Here is a 25,702-nt window from a genome sequence, read left to right as displayed (position 1 = left end):
TGCATCAATCGACAGGCATGTCAAAGGGAAATAATAAAACGTTGAGAAATGCCTTCAATAGTTAAAGAAATCTAGTGTATGGAAACAGTCCCATTTCAAATTTGATAGGGGAAAGGTGGACTATTCAATTAATGCCAGCAACATATTCAGTGGGATCACATCTCATACTTAACAAGCACTGTAAACACTAAACACCAGATTTTCAAATGCAAAAAAATTTTTTTAATTTAAAAATAAAGAAACTGGCCAGGCGCAGTGGCTCACGCCTGTAATCCCAGCACACTGGGAGGCTGAAGCAGGCGGATCACGAGGTTAAGAGATCGAGACCATCCTGGCCGACATGGTGAAACCCTGTCTCTACTAAAAATACAAAAATTAGCTGGGAGTGGTGGTGTGCACCTGTTGTCCCAGCTACTTGAGAGGCTGAGGCAGGAGAATCACTTGAACTCAGGAGGCGGAGGGTGCAGTGAGCCGAGATCGTGCCACTGCACTCTAGCCTGGTGACAGAGCGAGACTCCATCTCAACAACAAATAAATAAAAACAAAACAACAACAACAAAAGAAACCATAATAGTCCTAAAATGAACAGTGTAAATCAAGGAAGAATTTTTCGGCGAATGCAGAAGTAACTATAACACAAAAGCGAGGCCGGGCGCGGTGGCTCACGCCTGTAATCCCAGCACTTTGGGAGGCCGAGGCGGGCGGATCACGAGGTCAGGAGATCGAGACCATCCTGGCTAACACGGTGAAACCCCGTCTCTACTAAAAATACAAAAAATTAGCCGGGCGTGGTAGTGGGCGCCTGTAGTCCCAGCTACTCGGGAGGCTGAGGCAGGAGAATGGCGTGAACCCGGGAGGTGGAGCTTGCAGTGAGCCGAGATCGTGCCACTGCACTCCAGCCTGGGCGACAAAGCAAGACTCCGCCTCAAAAAAAAAAAAAAAAAAAAATAACACAAAAGCCAGGAGGCTGTTAAGAAGAGATGGATAAACTTGTCCAGGCGTGGTGGCTCACACCTGTAATCCCAGAACTTTGGGAGGCCAAAGAGGGCAGATCACCCGAGGTCAGGAGTTCGAGACTAGCGTGGCCAACATGATGAAACCCTGTCTCTACTACAATACAAAAATTAGCCAGGTGTAGGTATGGGTGCCTGTAATCCCAGCTACTCGGGCGACTGAGGCAGAAGAATCGCTTGAATGACTTCATCTTAAAAAAAAAAAAAAGAGAGAAGAGATGGATAAACCCACTGACATAACAAAAAGTCTTCATGGCAAAACCATCAAAAGCAAATTACAAATTGGAAAATAATAGTTAAAAGTCATAGCACACAGTTTCCCTTATACATAAAAAAACTCCTAGAAGTCATTAAGCAAAAGATCTACAATACAATAGAAATAAAAGTAAAAGATATAAGCAGTTCCAGAAAACGCAGCATACAGGGCTGTAAAATATAAAAGATATTCAACCAGATCCATAGTAAGAGAAATAAGAACTCAACTATAAGATACCATTTTAACCCACCAGATCATTGAAAGATTAAAACCTGATAAATGGTATGCGGAGGATTTAACAGCTGGGAGTGCCACTTGGAAGGGCCTCTGAGGAGAACAATCACATCTATGCCTGAGGATTGACCCCTCAGACACACTAGCACGCATATGCAGTCCCTTATAAAAGTTTATTAGCTGCACCATTGTTTACATTAGGAAAAGAGTAGAAACATCTCCAATTTCATACAAGAATGCTTTTTGAGAAATAATGATTTCTAAATATATGTATTTGCTTCTATATGTACAAAATATCTCTGGAAGGATTCACAAGAAAATGACAAGATGATGATGATGATGATGATGATGATGATGATGATGATGATGATGATTTTGAGACGTAGTTTCGTTCTTGTCACCCAGGCCGGAGTGCAATGGTGCAATCTCAGCTCACTGCAACCTCCGCCTCCTGGGTTCAAGGAATTCTCCTGCCTCAAACTCCCAAGTAGCTGGGATTATAGGCGCCTACCACCACGCCCGGCTAATTTTTGTATTTTTAGCACAGACAAGGTTTCACCATGTTGGCCAGACTAGTCTGGAACTCCTGACCTCAGGTAATCCGCCCTCCTCAGCCTCCCAAGGTCCTGGGATTACAGGAGTGAGCCACTGCACTTGGCCTGAAAATGACAAGATTATATTCAGGTAATTCAGATGCTGAGTTAAGGATAACAGTCATTTGTTCTTTACCTTCTCTGTGTTCTGTAGACTTTAGCCAAGTATTCACTGATTGTCTTCTGTTTTCAGTGTTTCTGTATTCATGCTTTTATGTTAATAAAAGTTTGTTTCACATATAGGCCATATGAGGCCTGCTGATGAGTTCACCAGGTAAGGCCTGGGAGGTGACAGTAAGATTATTCCCCTGAATTGGTACAGAGGCCATTGTCTGGAGGCATCTTTCCTCCAACAGTCAGGAAAATAGAAACATTCAGAAAATGGAGAAGAAGATGCACATTGGAGGGTACTGTGCATTCATTCATTCATTCAAACAATATTTATTGAGCACCCACTATTGACAGACAGTTTGGGGACACGGTAGCTCATAAAAGAGTCTTATCAGAAAGGAGAAAGCAGACAAATAATTACATTCATAATTAATTGCAACTGGAATAAGCTTATGTCTTAAAGATAAGAGTTAGCTAACAACAAGATTGAGAGGTACAGAGGCCTAGCATCCTCAAGAGACAGAGAAGCTCCTTCAAAGGTCATAGTGAGACAGAAACATGGCAATGTGAAGCTTAAAAAGAAGCCAGTGTGGGTACAGCGCAGAAACCAGCAGTGGTGCAAACTGAACATTCCAAGAATGGGCAAGTAGTAGGCCAAGGTCAGATCATCCCCAATCTTGAAGATCAATGTTTGGAATTTACTTTTTTAAATAAAGCATCACTGGAAGTAACAAGTAGAAACAAGTAACAAGTAGAAACAAGGAAGTTTAAGTAGACACAGTGTGCAGTCTGATTTTTATGCAGACAAGAAGAAAATTGCTTGGAGATGTATGAACATAGTCAAGACCCTACCCAGAACACCTGGGTTTGAGATGATGGCAGTCATGGTATGAGACACAGACAGACCAAAAAGATACCTGGGTGTAGAACACAAAAGATTCACCAATAGATTCAATTTGAAAGTCAGGGAGAAGTATTTACATCAGTGGTTCTCAAGGTTTGGTGGGACCTGGGACACTTGTTTAAAATGGAAGTTCCTGGGCCCATGCTCAGAGGTTCTGATTTTGTAGATCTTGAGTATAAAGATGCTGGAACCTGAATTTTTAATAAGCAGCTCTGGTAATTCTGATGATGATGGACCTCCTGCCACACTTGAGAAGGCACTAATTTAAAGGACTCCCAAACTTCTGGCTTACACAAGAGAGTGGTCAGGGTTGGCATGGGGGCACCATTTACAGAAAATGTGAATGATGATGGCCAAGAAAGCCTGTGAGTATGGGCCATGAATTCAGGAGCCTCTGCTCCTCATAGCCCCCTGGGAGCAGACAGACTAAGACACCGACTGCAATTAATGTTTGGACTGTTGCTATAGGGCTGCCCAAGTGGCCTGTCTGATAGAAGTAGTTCATCAGCTAAGTGTCATTATCTGCCTTACAAACTTGATTGCATTCAGAATGCTGACAGGTGGTTACTTCCAGGCATATGTCTGCCTTGACCCTGCTGACACTGGCTACCTGTGAGAGTACCACCTACTCCCTCCTCCTAGATCACTAGGCATCAGCCAAGCTGGCCTGTCACCACTCTGATACCAACTTGGCTTGCCCCATCACTATATTTAGTTCTAAATATCTAAACTACTTAAAATAGGGTCTGCCTGCCCTTTTTAAAAGATTAATTGTCAGGGCATGGTGGCTCAAGCCTGTAATCCCAGCACTTTGGGAGGCTGAGGCGGGTGGACTGCCTGAGGTCAGGAGTTCGAGACCTGCCTGACCAACATGGAAAAACCCCGACTCTACTGAAAATACAAAATTAGCCAGACATGGTGGCACATGCCTGTAATACCAGCTACTTGGGAGGCCGATGCAGAAGAACTGCTTGAACCCGGGAGGCAGAGGGTGCAGTGAGCCAAGATCACACCACTGCACTCCAGCCTGGGCAACAAGAGTGGAACTCTGTCTCAAAAATAAATAAATAAATAAATAATAAAGATTAATAGCCAGCTGCAGTGGCTCATGCCTGTAATCCCAGCACTTTGGGAGGCTGAGGTGGGCGGATAACCTGAGGTCAGGAGTTCAAGACCAGGCTGGCCAACATGGTGAAACCCAGTCTCTACTAAAAATACAAAAATTAGCTGGGTGTGGTGGTGCACACCTGTAATCCCAGCTAGTCAGGAGGCTGAGGCAGGAGAATCGCTTGAACCCAGGAGGTGGAGGCTGCAGTGAGCCAAGATGGCGCCATTGCACTCCAGCCTTGGCGACAGAGCCAGACTCTGTCTCAACAACAACAAAAAAGATTAATAGACTTTATTTTTTAGAGCAGTTTTAGGTTCACAGCAAAACTGAGTGGAAGAACAGAGACTCCCCAGATCCCTTTCTTTGCTGAGTGCCCTTTCTCTGGTACTGTACAATGCTCCAGGCCCATCTCCTACTTTCCTTGCTCCAGTCCTCCCGGAAACAGCCATTTCTCCAAGGAGCAGCCCTGGTTCCTTTTACTGGAAAATGATGTTAGAAACCAAGATCTGGGCTTTGTGTTTGTTGCTGCTTAAAGTGCTCCTGCTTGTAGGATCTCTCAGCCAACAGAGCAAGGGGGTCTATGTGTGTACTATGTGTATATAACATAATTACATTTCCCTTTTAACCAGCTGTATCTATATTAAGCTAAATATGAGTTCATACTGACGTCTTCAACTCTAATCTATTACCACATGAATCACTGTCACCACCTCACCTCGCTTATTTATTTGTAACTTCCACGCCAACGGTGAGACACCTGGCTGTCACCATCTGCCATACAATAACTTAATTGTTCCATTCCAGTCCCCACATACAGCGGTGCCTGAACTGTTGACCCGTACCCCCATGCCTTATTCATTTTTATCCCTTTACCTTGCATTATTCTCTTCCATCGCACTCTACATTGTTTATATTCTGCATTTTATGCTTATTTATGTTTATTTTCTGTTTTCCTTCTCTATAACAGAGACTTTCACTGCTGAGTCCCAAGCATCTAAAATCTGCACAAAGTAGGTGTCCAGTGAATAAAGTGGAACAAATGAACAGAAAATTGTAACGCTTATTATGTTAATTAAGCAGGTCTCAGGAGGGCCTTTCCTAGCCAGTCCTGTGTCACTCAGCTTTGAGATACTGAATCTATTTCAATCAAAGTATAATCATAGCATATAATTTACACTTTTCAACAGTTCAACTCCTTTTCTCCCCAATTGCTACAATTATAACCACTTAACTAAAACAGTGAACTATTACAAACTCACATCCCCTATTTTTTCCTTTAAGGCCTGACTCTAACTAACCACCACCTCCCCCCATCCCCATCCCTTGCCACCTTAAACCTCCTAGATAGACATTGCCAATCAGTTTAAATTTTCTAGACATTTTTATTCTGTCTGCTCTAGTTATCTACTGATTTTTTTTTCACATTTGTTAAAAACATGAATAACATAATCAATATCATAAATCCAAATCACAGAGTTAATGAGAAGTTATATAAACATTAGGCTGTTGATTTTCAGTTAATCTTCCAAAAGGACCGTGAAGGCCTATAAAACAATTTTTTGAAAAAGTACACAGATTTGCTCTCTTTTCCTTAGTGAAAGCCTGAGTTTTAAGAACAAAGACACTAACAGAAAACATATGGAAAAGATCAGTAACAAGATGGAATCTTGGCTAAAGTGTGGTCTGCCACGTTTTTCATACCAATGTCTCAAATAATAGACTAGATTTTTACAACTGCCAAAGCATCACTTGAAACACTGTATACTTTTCTTAATGCAAAGTTTAACAAAATAAATCTTGTGAGTTCTTTGTAAAAAGCTAATGGAAAACACTTTTTTGAGGAAACAAAATGAACTCCAGGATTCACTTTATCTTATTAGTTTGTAAAAGCTTAAAAGAATTCCCCCCCAAAATGAACTCTGAGTCCACTGCCAAAAGACACAAGTCAACTCTCTGTTTAGAATATGAGAACAGTGTAAAAATTAAACATTAAAAACAGTTAACTGTTACTATTCAGGAGAGATAGCTCTATGAAATGAAGAAATTTTCTAAATCTACAAAATAAAGGCAATAGCTATTGAGTAACATAAGCTTTTCATTCCATTTTATTCAATACTACAGAATTATTTTGTGCAATACTAAAAACAGGCAAATTGAAGATACACCTCTGGAGTGCAACCAACTGACTAACTTTATCTGAAAGGATATTAGAAGTAATTCTAGTGGGTACATCTGCCAAAAAGAGGAGAAATGAGATAGCTGATAAAAATGATGATAAAAATGAAGATGTAAGCCTTTGTATAGAAAAGTCATATAGTTAATCTGTGTAAGCAATGACAATCAAGTGCATTTTAAAAATAAACAATGTGAAATGTTATGTTTCTAACCCTGATTCCTTGTTTTAACAAATAGAAGTACTGATGTGAACCTAGGTGTTGAACAACCAAGGGACTCAAGAAATTTTGAGTTCCAGGCCAGGCGTGGTGGCTCATGCCTGTAATCCCAGCAATTTGGGAGGTGGAGGCGGGAGGATTACCTGAGGTCAGGAGTTCAAGACCAGCCTGGCCAACATGGTGAAACCCCATCTCTACTAAAAATACAAGAAATTAGCCAGGCGTGGTGGCTCATGCCTGTCATCCCAGCTACTTGGGAGGCTGAGACAGGAGAATCGCTTGAACCCGGGAGGTGGAGGTTGCGGTGAGCCGAGGTTGCACCAGTATACTCTGGCCTGGGTGGCAAAGCAAGACTCCATCTCAAAAAATTAAAAAAGAAATTTTGAGTTCCACCTTAAGTTGCTGAGACTCTGGAGTTCCCTGTCACAGTGGGCCTTAATTTGAAGAATTCTTTGGCATGAAAATGAAAATAAAAACAGTAATCAGTACATGCTGTTTCATTTAGTTTTGTTTGCCTTTCACATTAGAGGAAATTCTTGCCACACCTCAAACCAAAATTAAGGGGAAAAGAAAGAAGTAAGCCACATAAATCTGACCAAGAACACAAGCATCTTAATTTGAATCCACAAAGTTTCATGTAATGAAAAGAAATACATAATTTTAATTCAACCCAAGTGTTTTCCAAGAAGATTGTATTTGCTTAAATTGCTACAGTAATTCAAGAGACAGCCCTGTCTGGACACAGAGTTACTGTGGATTTTTAAGAGACTCAGTTAAAGAATTTAGGAATTTCTGATTCATTTAAAGGATTTACAAATTCATCAACCCCTGAAAACTAAAGCAAATTGAACAGGTATGATAATAAAATAATTTTCAATTTTTTAAGAATGTATTCCTACTGTTAAAATTTAAAAAGTATATTGGATTTTTTAATATTAAATTAGACTGCATCTATTACAAAAGCACAATTTTTGGAAGCAAAATCTGGTAAAAAAGTTACGTTAAACTTTTGATTAGGCAAAATGTTCAAATAAAGTAGTATAATGAGTTTAACTTTCTCATTTAAGATTTACCCAATAAAAAATCTTTGTTTAGATTTTTTTTACTTTGAATGAAAGGAAAGATTCTCAGGTTAAAGGAATCAATCTCTTTCTCTTCCTTAGGTCTCTTTTTTTCTATGAATTATAAGTAACAAAGAACCAGCTAATGCCTTTGAGGCATACAGCTGAGCAATGCTAGTGATTCCGGTTGGGGGGTTGATGGGCATTTGTACAAATTTCACTCAAGATTTTCCTCAAGATTTTCTCCAAATTTCTCTACTGACTAAATCCCTGATATAGAATGTTTTTCTTTTCATTTACTTCTTTCTCAAAGGGAAAATACAGATGCTCCATCTAGTCTATTGAAGGATCTAGTTACTTTGGGTTTTAGTTAATTACGATTTAAATGTATTATGGCTAAAAATAATTGAGGTAATTGTATTTTTAATAGCAAAAGAATTTTATAAAATTAAAATTTAGAACTTTTTTGGAAAAATCTAAATTATATGCTAATATTTGCTTTCTTATATGCTAGTTTCTATGTCATACAAATAAAAACAATTATGTCTTTAACATAATAAAATGTTGAGGATTTTACTTTAAACTTCTCCTGAACAAGTAAATTATACCTCATTTGTAATTTCAATTGAAACTTTTCTTGATGAACACATGAGTGCTTTTCTCCAAGTAAGAGAAATGTTATGACACAGATGGTTTTATTGCTATAATATGAAAAATTCACATTGAAAACTGGTAATATATATGTATATTACTTTGCTCCAAACATTCTTTTTCACATTTGTTCTTTTCCTGCTACACGATGTACTAGGAAAGTGAGGAATACAGTATATTGTGATGAAGAAATATTCAATAGAAAAAGGAACAGTCAAGCTCTCATGAATATGTTCATTTGAAGAAATTATCATAGTGAAATAAATGCCTAGGAATAATCAACATTAGTAGAGAGAAGCATTTGCTAGCAAGCCTTAACCTATAACTTATTAACTTAATCATTCATTCAACACATCTTTGAGCACTTATAACACTGCATTGTATTAGATTCTGTTAAAAGATATTAGGAAATGAGATGATCAACAATGAATTATACAATATTGCTGTGAGTTATCCTATAGAGAACAAGGCATACATTGTAGAGTATGAAAAGCAGAAGTAACAAAAATATGCTTAGCAAATGACTCAGAAGAGATTAGTTGGGGAATGAAAAATTTGGATAAAATAAGAGATTGTTGTAACAGGTGAAATTATCCTGGGGAAAGAGCAAGAGGCATAGAAAATAATGAGCATACAGATGAAAACAGGATGGATTTCAAAACAGAAAATTGCACTTAATCAAAGGGAGTGGGACAAGATTGTACTACATGGTTAGGAACGTGGAGGGAGGAGGACAAGGATATTTAAGATAAGCTCAGGTTTAGAAGAGAAATTGTTCCTCAAGGAAAGACTTTCTTCTTAGGTGCTCACAAAGGCGGAAAGCAGACAATATTAAGAACCTCTTTATTTTCAGAGACGCCCCAGTCATGTCTTGATTCAAGGCCTTCTTCTTTTTTCCCAACAATTTTTCATAGTTGTTGAACAACAGACTCTAATTCTCAAATGTAAGGTTGATAACTGATGATTAGCTAATGTTCTCAACAAAGGGATAAAATTCAAGCTGAGTTTTCAGCCAGGCGGGGTGGCTCACACCTGCATCTCAGCACTTTGGGAGGCTGAGGTGGGCGGATCACCTGAGGTCAGGAGTTCGAGACCAGGCTGGCCAACATGGCAAAATCCCGTCTTAACTAAAAATACAAAAAAATGTAGCCAGTCATGGTGGTGCACGCCTGTAATCCCAGCTACTCAGGAGGCTGAGGCACAAGAATCACTTGAGCCTGGGAGGCGGAGGTTGCAGTGAGCTGAGATTGTGCCACTGCACTCCAGCCTGGGTGACAGCACGAGACTCTGTCTCCAAAAAAAAAAAAAGTTAATATGTTATACTATAATAAGTACAATAAAATATTATAAAATTATACATAAAATATCATCAATGAGTATAAAATGTATACAATATTCTATATCCATTCCTATTAATCTCCCGAAGTCTGGGTCAAATGATGTCTACAAAAGACTTTCCTGTCTCTGTAAGGCTGAGGTAAGCCACTGGCCCCACAGCATTGCCTATCTCTGCTATAAAGGATATTACCCTCTGCCTTAGATTAGGGTTCACTTTGTTGTATCTCTCTCCTCCACTAAGCTGTTTGCTTTTTACAGAAGGGACTATGGCTTCATGTCTTCTTCATTTCTGTATTCTCCACCAACTTAGCATAGTGCCTCACCACTAGAAATAATTCAAGACAACTGTAAACTGATGTAACCCAATCAAACTAACTACTAATATTTGTAAAGTGCTTCACTATGCATGTTTACATACAGTAAAGTAGTAGAGTACACTAGGTGAATAAGCATTTCCAAGCAGACCCACTGGGAGCTTCCAGCCCAGCAAGGAGAGCCTGCTCTGAACACTGCCCTTTGGTATGATACCATAACTCCTCAAATCTACCTCCTTCCAAGATTCTCTACTTTTTCACCCACGAACGCTGACTGTAGTGTGAAATCACAGCCCAAATATGTTAATTCATTAAATCAGGCATTCATTCCCAGAGTGCAAATTCCTTAGGTCAGAATTTAGGCCCTCCAAGGCCGGGTGTGGTGGCTTATGCCTGTAATCCCAGCACTTTGGGAGGCTGAGGGGGGCAGACTGTTTGAGCTCAGAAGTTCATGACCAGCCTGTGCAAGATGGCAAAACCCTGTCTTTACAAAAAATTAAAAAATTAGCCAGGTGTGGTGGCACGCATCTGTAATCCCAGCTACTCAGGAGGCTGAAGTAAGAGAGTCACTTGAGCCCAGGAGATGGAGGGTGAGCCAAGAGTGCACCACTGCGCTCCAGCCTGGGTGACAGAGTGAGACTGTCTCAGAAAAAAAAAGTTAGGCTAATCCCTTCAGATCTGGATTTAATAGTCTTATTTTGCTCCTTCAAGAGTTAACCAACCACATTTCCCAAACACATCACCATCTGTTGTTTCTATGTTCTTGCTCATCTCTTCTAGCCAGAGATCTTCTTCCTCACTTCCCTCTATGAGAACCTCAACACTCCTTCAAAGTCTAGGTCAAATGCCACATCTTCCATGAATCTCACAGAAAAGAAAGAAAAATGGATGTAATATAGAGTTGCACAAAGAAACATCATGAGTTTCAAAAGCACATATTGTTAAAAAAACAAAAAGAAAACCCAAACCATTGCTATTTTGGCATTTTCTTGTAGGTACGGATACATATAAGAAAACAGAAATAAATGATATCTTGATCCTATTTTCTTGACTTAAAAAAAAGAAGCAAGGTCATCACCCAAAAACAATAATGGGGAATAAGGTATTAGAGGCTTCAGAGAGGAAAGTTACAAAACAGTAGCACAGAAGAGAGGGAAGGAGGATGGTCTAAGGAAATGCAGCAGGACAGCACTTGAGGTTAGTGGTCTTGAATCGAGAGTGAGACCAGTCACCATGCTCCTGTTTTTCTTTAGTTACATTCAGCTGTGACAGTCAGGCTGTGAGTAGGTGGAGAACTGGAGTAACCAGAGTTGGAGTTTGGCAGATTGAAGGAGCGAGAAAGTTTAGGGCATGTGCAAAAGAGCAACGATAGTGATGAACTATGGGGTCTAAGTTGGTAAGAAGGAACTGACAATGTTGGGAGGTATGGATGAGGGACAGTGAAAAACAGTAGAATCAATATAGCTGAGGTTCCACGGAAATTGAAGAATTATTGCAGCTGGAGTTACTACATAGAGATAGTGGTCTGAGCGCGGAATACTCAAAATGAAGAGTATGAAGGGTTCCAGTAATAGAAAAGACAAAACCCAGGATGCGGGTGCATGGGAGCAAATGGTGAGGAAGAATGAAGGAAAGTATCACTGCAGGAAAAGAGCTCAAGGGTCTCTGACTCTACCTGAATAATTACTTCAAATCCCAAATACACACAATAGTTACATTTATAATTTCTGACAAGAAAAGTAGAAGAAATTGAGATGTTTCTTAACGTTTCTCAAATGGGGTTCTGTCAAAGAAAATAACTTATGTAACTATTCTCTCAATCATACCAATGATGAAGAATAGTTAGAACCATTCTAGATGAATAGGAGATAAGTCATTTCATTATATGCAACGATTTGTTTGGAAACTCATTCTCTCATGAAACCCTGGGTGGGAAAAGTAGAAAGGTCTCAGAATAAAAGAGGTAGGATTTTTTAAAACCTTTTTCCTAAATGATACATTCATTTCATCTGGATAGCAGTTTTCAACGTGCAAAGTACTTGTACATGCATAGCTCATACAATGCTAACAACGACCAGGTGGATAAGCAGGCAAGATATGACCCAAGGAGGCTGGGTGCAGTGGCTCACGCCCGTAATCCCAGCTCTTTGGGAGCCCAAGGTGGGTGGATCATGAGGTCAGGAGTTCGAGAGCAGCCTGGTCAACATGGTGAAACTCCATCTCTACTAAAAATACAAAAATTAGCCGGGTGTGGTGGAGTGCACCTGTAATCCCAGCTACTGGGGAGGCTGAGGCAGGAGAATTGCTTAAACCCAGGAGGTGGTGGCTGCAGTGAGCTGAGATCGTACCACTGCACTCCAGCCTGGGCAACAGAGCAAGACTCCATCTCAAAAAAAAAAAAAAAAGACACAAGGCAACATACAAGATAAGCAAAAAGACACAAGGCAACATACAAGATAAGCAGCCAAGGTATAATTCAGCTATAATTGCAATTCTTATTTTATTGATGAGGCAAGAGGCAGATATGTTAAGTGACAGAAATGAAATATAGGTTTCAGGCTTCTCATCTGGGACATAATTGACCCTTCCCTAGAACTTCAAGTTTCAGCACTGTGTTCATTGTGAAGTGTGCCCTCTTGCAATTCTTTTCCACACAATATCCTCCTCCTGCATTCTACTGCACGTGTATTTGATTCTCCACAAGACTTTAAACACCTGGGAGACAGGGACAGTGTGTTTTTAATAATATTTTTATATCTAAAACTTAAATATATTAATGGAAAAAAGGAAGCTAGGAAGAAAAATGTAAAGACACTTGAACTTTGTAGAATGTAAACACTGTATGTCTTTAGGATTTAAAGTAGTTATTCAAGCAGAGTCGGAGACTAAATAATTGGATTCTGGAAACTGTTTCATGAGGAAAATTTGATGGTGCTGTTAGTTTTGGACAGAAAATATTAAAAGGAAACATGAATACTATTTCTAAATATCTGAAGTTATCTGAAGTTATCACATAAAAGGGAGCATTTCATGTTCTTCTGAAGGTCAGAAAAAGGTATCAGCAAATAGAAGTTGTAGAATCTCCCAGGCAAAAGCTCTCTAACTAAAATAAAGGTCTTTCCTCCCCCAGGCAGTGACCATCATTAAAGGATCAGGTAATTCCAAAGAACACACAGCATTTACAGTGGAGGGATCAGACTGTAGTTGAGTGATGTCATGCTATTATCATAGATCTATACCCTAGTAAGCAAGAGAAACTGGGACTCTTAAAAGATGGTTACTTAGTAGAAAGTCTAGTATACCAGACTTTTGACTCAAGTTCAGTGTAATATGTGACTTAAAAAAAAAAAAAATCTCGGCCAGGCGCAGTGGCTCACGCCTGTAATCCCAGCACTTTGAGAGGCTGAGGTGGGTGGATCACCTGAGGTCAGGAGTTAGAGACCAGCCTGGCCAAGATGGAGAAACCCCGTCTCTACTAACAATACAAAAATTAGCCAAGCGTGGTGGCACGCGCCTGTAGTCCCAGATACTTGGGAGGCTGAGGCAGGAGAATCACTTGAACCAGGGAGGTGGAGGCTGCAGTGAGCCAAGCCTGCGCCACTACACTCCACCCTGGGTGACAAGGCAAGACTCCATCTCAAAAAAAAAAAAATAAAAAGAAAAAGAAAAAAGAAAAAAAAACTCACCTCATTTGTACTTAAACATTAATTTTGGTTTGAGGCCAGGCGTGGTGGCTCACATCTGCAATCCCAGCACTTTGGGAGGCCGAGGCCAGAGGATCCCTTGAGGTCAGGAGTTTGAGACCAGCTTGGGCAACACAACGAAACCTTGTCTCTACTAAAAAATACAAAAATAAGCTGGGCATAGTGGCATGCACCTGTAGTCCCAGCTACTCGGAAGGCTGAGGCATGAGAATTGCTTGAACCTGGGAGCCTGGGAGGCAGAAGTTGCAGTGAGCCGAGATTGTGCCATTGCACTCCAGCCTGGGTGACAGAGGAGACACTGTCACAAAAAAAGAAAGAAAAAAATTTTGGTTTGAGCACTGCCCATTCTTTCTGGATATTCTTTTATATATAGACATAGGTATAATACATTTCATATAACTGAGAATTTATACAAAGCGTATTCTGAGTTTACTCACTTTCTCCACAATGTTTCCTTTTCTCCTTGCAATAGGAAAAAAAAAAAAGAAGAAGATGGGTTTTTTAAGTCCAATATATGTTATTTTCTTCTTTTTTGGAGTCAAAGTACATTGCCAATATGAAACTTATCAGTGGGATGAAGACTATGACCAAGAGCCAGATGATGATTACCAAACAGGATTCCCATTTCGTCAAAATGTAGACTACGGAGTTCCTTTTCATCAGTATACTTTAGGCTGTGTCAGTGAATGCTTCTGTCCAACTAACTTTCCATCATCAATGTACTGTGATAATCGCAAACTCAAGACTATCCCAAATATTCCGATGCACATTCAGCAACTCTATCTTCAGTTCAATGAAATTGAGGCTGTGACTGCAAATTCATTCATCAATGCAACTCATCTTAAAGAAATTAACCTCAGCCACAACAAAATTAAATCTCAAAAGATTGATTATGGTGTGTTTGCTAAGCTTCCAAATCTACTACAACTTCATCTAGAGCATAATAATTTAGAAGAATTTCCATTTCCTCTTCCTAAATCTCTGGAAAGACTCCTTCTTGGTTACAATGAAATCTCCAAACTGCAGACAAACGCTATGGAAGGGCTAGTAAACTTGACCATGCTTGATCTCTGTTATAATTATCTTCATGATTCTCTGCTAAAAGACAAAATCTTTGCCAAAATGGAAAAACTAATGCAGCTCAACCTCTGCAATAACAGATTAGAATCAATGCCTCCTGGTTTGCCTTCTTCACTTATGTATCTGTCTTTAGAAAATAATTCAATTTCTTCTATACCCGAAAAATACTTCGACAAACTTCCAAAACTTCATACTCTAAGAATGTCACACAACAAACTACAAGACATCCCATATAATATTTTTAATCTTCCCAACATTGTAGAACTCAGTGTTGGACACAACAAATTGAAGCAAGCATTCTATATTCCAAGAAATTTGGAACACCTATACCTACAAAATAATGAAATAGAAAGTATGTAGACTTTTATTGTGTTTTGAAGAGAGAAAGAATGGAATTCTGATCTTTTAAAGAAAAAAATATTCAATAACCTATGCTTTAGACATTGCTGAAAATAGTTGTTTTGAAGTTGCTTAAGGGAATGGCAGAAATCTGCCCCAGAGAAATGTGTGCTATTCAGTTTATAGTCCTTTTTATTAAATTTTATTGCCTTAAATATTGAGAAATAGGCTGGGCGCGGTGGCTCATGCCTGTAATCAGAGCACTTTGGGAGGCTAAGGTGGGTGGGGTGGATCACTTGAGGACAGGAGTTTGAGACCAGCCTGGTCAATATAGTGAAGTCCCATCTCTACCAAAAAAAGAAAAATTAGCCAGGATGGTGGCATGTGCCTGTACTCCCAGCTACTTAAGAGGCCGAGGCATGAGAGTTGCTTGAACCCAGGAATCGGAGGTTGCAGTGAGCTGAGATCATGCCACTGCTTTGTGGCCTGGGTGACAGAGCAAAACTCTGTCTTAAAAAAAATATATATATATATATTTTTTAATATATTTGTTTATATATAAAAATATATATTCTCTCTTTTATATATATATAACTGACAATTTATACATATATATATAACTGACAATTTATACAAAGCGTATTCTGAGTTTACTCACTTTCTCCACAATGTTTCCTTTTCTCCTTGCAATAGGAAAAAAAAAAGAAAAAAAAGAAATATATAATTTTATATATATATTTTTTATATATATGTATAAATTGTCAGTTTTATATATGTACATATATATAAGAGAGAAATAATAGAGTATATGAAGAAATATGAGTATCCTAAGTAGTGGGATTGTAGATAATTTTTTTGAGATTGTTCTACTAGGAATTTATTAATCAGAAAAGCCAATGAAGCCATATATATTTTGTTAATATAAAACTCATAATTTAATTTTCTTTTTATTATTTGATTAATACAAAAAGGAAACCTAATTCAATTTATAAATATTTTAATTAACAGAATTATATCCCATACAATATAAAATCTAACATAGAATTATGGCTATAACTATGGATTATACTATAATACAAGATTAATTTTTAATTTATTTCTTTCAGAGATGAATCTTACAGTGATGTGTCCTTCTATTGACCCACTACATTACCACCATTTAACATACATTCGTGTGGACCAAAATAAACTAAAAGAACCAATAAGCTCATACATCTTCTTCTGCTTCCCTCATATACACACTATTTATTATGGTGAACAAAGAAGCACTAATGGTCAAACAATACAACTAAAGACACAAGTTTTCAGGAGATTTCAAGATGATGATGATGAAAGTGAAGATCACGATGATCCTGACAATGCTCATGAGAGCCCAGAACAAGAAGGAGCAGAAGGGCACTTTGACCTTCATTATTATGAAAATCAAGAATAGCAAGAAACTATATAGGTATACACTTACGACTTCACAAAACCTATACTTAATATAGTAAACCTAAGTAAACATGTATTACTCAAAGTAATATATTTAGAATTATGTATTAGTATAAGATCAGAATTGAATTTAAGTTGTTGGTGACATCTGCATCATTTCATAGGATTAGAACTTACTCAAAATAAGGTAAATCTTTAAAAATATAAATTAGAATGACAAGTGGGAATCATAAATTAAACGTTAATGGTTTCTTATGCTCTTTTTAAACATAGAAATATCATGTTAAAGAAAGTGAGTGTATCATTTCTATTAACAGTAATTTTTCTAAAAATGAGGAAGGAAGTAGCATTAGCATTAAAGACCCACAGGCCATGACCTTTTTGATCACTCTGAGGACAATATTTAAATGACAGGAAGGCATATTAATGTAACAAGCATTCATTTAAGGAATAGACCATTTTCTCTGACCTCTTCTTCAGGAAAGCTTTCACACTGGTATTTGTGATCTCATCATTATGACATCCATCCCCCTAGCTCACCACATAGCACGTAGAATGATATTTTTGATTTGTAAGAGGCCATCCAGGTACTAAGGATCCAAGGCATACAGATTCACAAAATTAACTAATCTTTTTGCCTCAGAATACCAAAACAACAAAATTATAAAGCTGTATTTGGACAACTAAAAAACACCAAACTATCTCATTGCAATTTGTATTTTAGCAAATTTCAGCAACTATCCAAAACAATGTTATTGTGTTCCATTTTAACTGGGATAAATGTTTTTGTAAAAATACAACCATAGAAAGTCCTCTTTGTTACAAAATGATTTGCAAAGAAATAACTGCTTTGTTTGCAAGATTAAATTAGTGTTGGCAAAATAAAGTTCTAAAGATAATATTAAACACTTTATGCTTATCAGCCAATATCTACATAAGCTAAAATTGAATACAGTTCCTTTATAATTTGAATGACAGGTTTTAACATCTTCTTTAAAACCTTAAAAATCACTTTTTCGTTAATGTATTATTTTTAAGTATTGTAAGTGTGCCTTACAATGATGATTATCTAACTGCTGTGATGAACTCTCTTGATATACCATGCTAATGTTTCATAGAATTTCTCAGATAAGGGACAAATACCAATCTAGGGCTGCCTATACAAATGATAACAATTCTGACAATATGCAACAGACAGACAAGTCAAACTATACTTCAGAAATAGTTTTCAAGCTTGCAAGTCTTTCTTTCTGGAAATACCAGTTTAAAGTGAAGTCTTTAATGCTCTTTACATCTTTGAGGAATTATTAGCATTATCAGAACCAGAACACCCACCTGTTCCCAGGGACAACCTCAAGAATCCAGGATGAATATGAAGAAAACTCCATTCATTCGTTTAATCAACATTCATCAAGTCCTTTCTTATATAGGGCTTGGCAATAAGGGATCAATAAACAAAGTACAATGTGCAACTATGATGCCACAATATGGGCAAAGCACATTTTCAACAGAGGTTAAAAAAAAAAATCTTAAGGCCCACCTCCCTTTTCTTGCAATTTTTAAATACAGGATATAAATTCAAACATTATGAGTTAATATGTGGAAAATACTATGGGTGTTTTAGAAAACAAAGATAAGACAATTTCTAACCTAGAGCAATTTAAAATTTATGAGCCATTAGGGAAATGCAAATAAATGAGATACTACTATGTGCTCACTAGGATAGCTGAAATTAAAAGGCAGACAAATAACAAGTGTTGGCAAGATGTGGAAAAACTGGAGCCTTCATACACCTTTGGAAGGAGTGTAAATACTGCAGCTGCTTAGGAAAGCCGTATGGAAGTTCTTTAAAAAGTTAGTTACATATGGTCGGGCGCAGTAGCTCACACCTGTAATCCCAGCACTTTGGAAGGCCGAGGTAGGTGGATCACCTGAGGTCGGGAGTTTGAGACCAGCCTGACCAACATGGAGAAACCCCATCTCTACTAAAAATACAAAATAATTAGCCAGGCATGGTGGCACATGCCTGTAATCCCGGCTACTTGCGAGGCTGAGGCAGGAGAATTGGCCTAAACCCAAGAGGCGGAAGTTGTGGTGAGCCAAGACCACGCCATTGCACTCCAGCCTGGGCAACAAGAGCAAAAGTCCATCTCAAAAAAAAAAAAAAAAAGCTTAGTTACATATAACCCAGCGATTCCATTCCTAACTATATACCCAATAAAACTGAACACACATGTTCACACCAAAATTTGCATATAAATGTCCACAGCAGCATTATCCACAAGGTAGAAATCACCCACATGTCCATCAATGGATAAACAAAATGTGGTATATCCATTTCGTGGAATATTATTCAGCCATATCCAAAGGTAGAAACCACGCAAATGTCCATCAATGGATACACAAAATGTGATATATCCATACAGTGGAATACTATTCAGCAATAAAAAGTAACGAAGCACTGACATACGCTACAACATGGATAACCTTGAAAACATTATGCTCAGTGAAAGAAGTCAGTCGTAAAAAGACACAAATTGTATGATTCCATCTTTATGAAATGTCCAGAACTGGGAAATCTATGGAGACAAAGACTATTGGTTGCCTAGAGCTGGGGATCATGGGAATGGGGGAAAGTGAGAAGTAACTGCTAATGGGTATATGGTTTCTTTTTTGGAGTAATGAAAATGTTCCAAAATTGACTGTGGTGATGGTTGTACAAATGCAAAAACACTAAGTACTATTAAATTGTATACTTTAGGCTGGGTGCAGTGGCTCATATCTGTAATCCTAGTGCTCTGGGAGACCAAGGTGGGAGAACTGCTTGAGGCCAGAAGTTCAAGACTGGCCTAGGCAACACAGTGAAACCCTGTCTCTACAAAAAAATTAAAAATTAGCCAGGCATGGTGGTGCATGCCTGCAGTCTTAGCTATTCAAGAGGCTGAAGCAGAAAGATTGCTTGAGCCCCAGAGACCAAGGCTGCAGTGAGCCATGATCATGCCTCTGCACTCCACCCTGGCAAGAGAGTGAGACATCGTCTCTAAAAATAAATAAATAAATAAATAAATTAATTAATTAATTAAATTATATACTTTAAAAAGATGAATTGTATTGAATGTGACTTATCTCAATAAAACAGTTATTTGAAGAATTTAATAAAGAGAAGATCAAACAACTCACTCTAACACAAGGAAGAAATAAAATGCTAAAGCGGCAGTGACTATGAAAAACTGTATAAGCACAGATACCATAACTTTCACATCTGGTGAGGACCTGGAGAAGTAGTTGAAGGCTCCCAGGAAAAAGTTAATGTGTGGCAGGAACTGACTGGCAAAAGTAGAGAGAACAAGCTCCTGACTGGGGTTAATATAAAGACATGGTAATTACTTGTTTCACTTCTTGCACAGTTTAAGAGATTGAAAACCCTTCCTTTTTCAGAGCTCTGGAGTTTCAATTTGTATCTCCTCCTAAATGAATAAAAGAAAATACATTTTAATTCTCAAAGAACAGCCTTAGCAAATAATAAAATTGCAATTCAAATTTAGCAATTCTGGCCTGGCATGGTGGATTACACCTGTAATACCAGCACTCTGGGAGGCTGAGGTGGGCTGATCGTTTGAGCCCAGGAGTTCTAGACCAGCCTGGGCAACACGGTGAAACTCCATCTCTACTAAAAATAGAAAAATTAACCGGGCATGGTGGTGCATGCCTGTAGTTCCAGCTACTTGGGAGGATGAGGTGGGAGGATCATCTGAGCCTAGCAAGTGGACACTGCAGTGAAATGACATCATGCCACTGCACACCAGCCTGGGTGTCAGAGTGAGATCCTGTTTCAAAAAACAAAAACAAATTTAGCAATTCAAAACAAGGAATCTGGCCAGGTGTGGTGTCTCACACCTGTAATCCCAGCACTTTGGGAGGCCGAGGAGGGCAGATCACGAGGTCAGGAGACTGAGACCATCCTGGCTAACACAGTGAAACCCTGTCTCTACTAAAAATACAAAAAAGTAGCTGGGCGTGGTGGCAGGCGCCTGTAGTCCCAGCTACTCAGGAGGCTGAGGCAGGAGAATGGTGTGAACTGGGGAGGCAGAGCTTGCAGTGAGCCGAGATTGCACCACTGCACTCCAGCCTGGGAGATAGAGTGAGACTCTGTCTCAAAAGGAAAAAAAAAAGAATCTGATATAAGAGCTATGTGGGTATAAAGCCTGACATGACACTTTTAAGCTAGGTGACTTTGAGTGAGTTATTTAGTTTAAGTGTCTCTTTGTTTTTTAAAAAAGATGGTTTCCATATGGTTGTCATAAGGATAAAGATAAATAATTGGTATAATAAAGCACATAAAGTGCACATGAGTTGGAGGTATCAAGTAAACAGTAAGGCTCACTGTAGCACATCTGGCCCAGCAGCCCACAGATCCAGATGCTGCACACTCCTGGGTGCTCACACCGTTTTTCCTGGCACACAAAACAGAGTAAGCATCTCTTTGGGTTCCTTCCAACATTTTACTCATACAAAAGATAGTGGACAAGAGAGACTACTAAGGGTTTCATCAGGGTGCTTAAATCATATATCTCACAACTTCACAACCACTATTGGACACTGCAGCTTTTCAAAGCACCATCTGGATGGCCCACCAGGGTGAGGATGGCAGGGTTCCCTCCACTCCCTCACAAGGCACTCAGTTGCTGGCTTCCCTGCCCCAGAGTGTGGTCAAACTCCTCCTGTTTATTAGCAAGAACAGTTCAACTCTGCTCTGGCTCCTCCCTCTAAAAGTGCATATAAGTAAATGCATCCCATGTCCTCTAGCTCAGGGCCCAACGAGGAGACAGATTAACAATCATTTTTTGGTACTTGAAAATGCCTTAACTCAAACCTGCTTAAGTACTTCTCATTAAAAACAAAACAATGAGGCTGGGCACGGTGGCTCATGCCTGTAATCCCAGCACTTCAGGAGGCTGAGGTGAGTAGATCATGAGGTCAGGAGATTGAGACCACCCTGGCTAACATGGTGAAACCCTGTCTCTACTAAAAATACAAAAAATTAGCCAGGCGCGGTGGTACGCACCTGTAGTCCCAGCTACTTGGGAGGCTGAGGCAGGAGAGTTGCTTGAACCCAGGAGGCAGAGGTTGCAGTGAGCCAAGATTGAACCACTGAGCTCCAGCCTGGGTGACTGAGCAAGACTCCGTCTCAAAACAAGCAAACAAACAAAAAACAAAACAAAACAAAGAAAAACCTCAATGCATTCCCTGGGAGACAATGAAGAATAAAGTATTTTCTTCAAATAGTACAACAAGACTGCACAGTTACCTATCGGAGCTACAGACTAAACCAGTTAATTTGATATTTATAGCAGGAAATAAAAATGTGAAAATTCATTTATTATTTTTCTCATTATACTACCAAGTATTTAGTTATGTTAGCTAATAGGTTAAACTGTAACTATTAACAAATAAGTCCAAGTTGCACCATAAACCCAAGTTTAATTAACAAATATAAATGCATAACGAACACACATTTAACTTTTAGAAAGGAAATTTTAAGAAGGAAACTTCATAAATTTGTTCACAATAATACTGGTTGAGAATGTTTAGCCAGTGTTTACGAATTACCTGAAACACCACACATTTTCACTCGATTTCTCAAGCTTGGGAGCACTAAAGTAAAATACAGATGTATGCATATTATATAACACAATCAGCTCCATGAGGTAAAAAAGAAAATAAAAGAAATAAACCTTGTCTGTTCTACATAATTTTTCTGTTTTAAGAATTCATATGTCCCCAAGGATGGCTAGACCTAAAACCCTGGTTTCCTGATTCTAAATCCATTTTTTCTACATCTTGGAAATAAAGCATAAGAGCAGCTGGAAACAAAATTAAATCATAATGGCTACACATCTGAAGTTTCTTATACGTTCCAATTTCCTAAATTGATATAACTATTCCAAGTTATAAATCTGCCTAGTTGTAAATATCATAACATCATGGACACATCTTGCATCACTTTACTTGTTTAGGTTATGAATTCACTATACAGAGATTTATGTACTACTGAGAAAAATAAATTAACAAATAAAATACAATTTTACCATGAGCTCTTCCTTACATTGAGTCATAATTCTCTCCATATAAATTTTACCCTTTAGTCCGGGAAGTAAAATACATGGGTTCTCATATTTCTTGTTTGAACAAACAATTAGGCTTCAAGCATAAGTATGAGATTTAAGACGGAGATCCAAACCACAGACTTTCCACAAAATCCAGAATGCTGTATTAAAAAGGGTCTATGTGTATCTAGTAACTCAGCAGTTATCAATACGAATGATTTTGCTTCCCCGACCCCCACCCATCAGTGGACAGCTGGCAATGTCTGGAGACATTTTTGGTCATCACAAAGTAGGGGTGGGGGTGGGGTGCAACTACTAGCATCTAGTGGGTAGAAGGCAGAGGTGCTGCTAAACATCCTAAAGTGCACACAGGACAGCCCCCACAACAGAGAATTATCAGGTCCAAAATATCAGTAGTGCAGAGGCTGAGGAACTCTGTAGTAACCCGATTCAATAGATAAAAGTTCAGTCGATAAAAAAACTGTGGCCCAAAACGTTAAAGAACTTGCCAAGGTCAGGGGAAGGTTCATGAAGAATCAAAACTAGAACTCAGCTGGGTTCAATGGCTCACACCTGTAATCCCAGTACTTTGGGAGGCCGAGGCGGGCAAATCACGAGATCAAGAGATCGAGACCATCCTGGCTAACATGGTGAAACCCTGTCTCTATTGACAACATAAAAATTAGCTGGGCGTGGTGGCACGTGCCTGTAGTCCCAGCTACTCAGGAGGCTGAGGCAGAAGAATTGCTTAAACCCAGGAGGCGGAGGTTGCAGTGAGCTGAGATCGCGCCACTGCACTCCAGCCTGGAGACAGAGCAAGACTCCGTCTCAAAAACAAACAAACAAAAACTAGAACTCAGGTGTTCTGACTCCTAAACCAAACTATTTCCTACAAAGTTAGAGAATGAAGATGAAGATGGGGGAAAGACTCTTCCGGTTTGTAGCATTCATTGAAAGCTAATCCACTTGGAGGTTATATGGTCTCTATCAGAATTAAGCCACTCCCCCAAAATACTTTTTCCCTGGAAGCTCTTGTTTCCAAAATTCCATTCCATTCAACACATTTTTTTGGTTGCCAACAGACAAATGGTACACTTTTGAGGAAGTAAAACCCCTATAAGGCACCAAAGATAATACAATAGGGTCACCTAAAAGAACTCCACAGAGGCCAAGGTGGATCACTTTAGGTCAAAAGTTCGAGACCAGCCTGGGTAACATAAGAGGACCCCGTCTCTACAATTCTTTTAATTTTTTTAATTAGCCAGGCATGGTGGTGCATGCCTGTAGTCCCAGCTACTCAGAAGGTTGAAGTGGGAGGATCATTTGGGCCCACGAAGTTGAGGCTGCAGAGAGTCATGATCGTGCCACTGCACTCCAGCTTGGGTGACAGAGCAAGACCTTGCCTTCATAAAAAGGATTCCACAAAGAAGACTCTTTCATCTTTGGATACAATGCCTGCTCTTGAGCATGAGACAGCTTTCATCTTTTACTCCTGTAGAGTAAAAGCTAAATAGCTTTCTATCAGCATTCATTTCTTTCTGGAATAGAAAATCACCTCAGTTTCAAGCATTTTATATTGAGTACTGTGTAGTAAAGATTTTGGCTTTGCCTAAAGAGAGGTCTGGGCTTTGCCTTGGCTTCTGAGAGGTGATCTATGTCATTTCTGATAGGAGTGTTTTTGTTTAGGGTGAGATCTGCCACACCTGATAGTCTTAAGGTAGAGGTGGCTATGCCAGGAAGACCAACCATGTGATGTAGGATAAGGGATTTGGGTTATGTAGTATCAATGGACCAGGAGGCTGAATTCAATCAATCAATCAATCAAACCTATTAATAAAGCCCCAATAAAAACTCTGAACACTGAGAATAAGCTTGCCTGGTTGGCAATACCCCACATACCCTGCCACATATCAACGTAAGGCAATGCATCCAGAGAACAATGGAAGTTTCAAGTTTGGAGCCTTCTAGACACTGCCCCTATGCATCTCTCCCTTTGGCTGATTTTAGGGTGTATCCTTTTTCTATATAAACCATAATCATGAGTATAATGGTCTTCAGTGAGTTCTGAGAGTTCTTCTAGGGAATTATCAAATGTAATAAGAGTGGTTCTAGGAATCTCCTGAAATTGCTGTTGGTATCAGAAGTGCGGGTAATACCCATCTTGCCAGAAGACTATTTCCTTCTCTAGCTGTGAAGAAGCAGGCTGCAATGTTGTGAGCTGCCCTTTTGAGGAAGTCACATGCCAAGGAACTGAGGGAGGCCATCAGTCAACAGCTAGCAAGAAACTTAGGTCCACAGTTTCACATTCTGCAAGGAACTGAATGCTGTCAACAACCACATGGGCTTAGAACTGGATCATTCCCTACTCAACCCCTGAAGGGAGGCTGCAGTGCCAGATGCACTTCAAATGCAGATCCTGAAGCAGACCATCAAGCAAAGACACGCCAAATTCCTGACCCACAGAAACTGTGAGATAATAAATGTGTGTTATTTTAACTAAGCCATTCCTTTGTGGTAGTTTTTTTACACAGTAATAGATAACCACTACAATAGATGAACAGTGGTATTCTTCAGCAATGCAACATTAGAGGAATGTTTCTAAAATGCAAACAGGATCATATTTAAGCCATCACTGGCTTAAAAATCTCTACATGGTCTCTCACTGACTACAGACTAAAGCCCAAATACTTTAGCAGGATATAAAATACTTTCTTTAATCCAACCTCTATTCCCCCTGTCTAGTCGCATCTCTTAATATGGTCCATCCCCCTGACTTCTTCTCTCTCTCCCTCCAAGCTCCAGCAGTATGCAAAACAAATTACAAATTTTCTAAATGATCTACTCCCATCCCCTCCCTAAGGGGAGCACGTGATGATCCCCTTGCCTAGAATACCTCATCACCTGCGCTTACCCTCCTCTCCTATCCTCTTTATAGAAGTCAGTTTGGGTGCAGTCTCCTTGACCCCCAGTCAGTTTGTGGCTTCTCCCAGGTTATCACAGAACTCTGCATATTTCTGTGTAGCAAGCCCTACCATGGATTCTAGTTGCTTGTTTGCTGCTTTTCC

The 25,702-nt window shown here is 39.2% G+C and overlaps 2 protein-coding genes across 2 annotated transcripts in view; one reads left to right on the top strand and one right to left on the bottom strand.

Moving 5' to 3' along the window:
- CENPP (centromere protein P) overlaps positions 1-25,702 on the bottom strand; it is a 286,318-nt gene that overhangs the window by 189,420 nt on the left and 71,196 nt on the right. The window lies entirely within an intron of this gene.
- On the top strand, positions 7,110-17,436 carry OMD (osteomodulin). Its single transcript, XM_019033346.4, has 3 exons — positions 7,110-7,465; positions 14,153-15,112; positions 16,206-17,436. Exons 2-3 carry the CDS (start codon positions 14,173-14,175, stop codon positions 16,529-16,531), a joined length of 1,266 nt encoding a protein of 421 aa, XP_018888891.3. The 5' UTR covers positions 7,110-7,465; positions 14,153-14,172; the 3' UTR covers positions 16,532-17,436.

Source organism: Gorilla gorilla, chromosome 13 (genome assembly GCF_029281585.2).
Source record: "Gorilla gorilla gorilla isolate KB3781 chromosome 13, NHGRI_mGorGor1-v2.1_pri, whole genome shotgun sequence".
NCBI lineage: Eukaryota > Metazoa > Chordata > Mammalia > Primates > Hominidae > Gorilla > Gorilla gorilla.
This window is presented reverse-complemented; position numbering and strand designations above follow the sequence as displayed.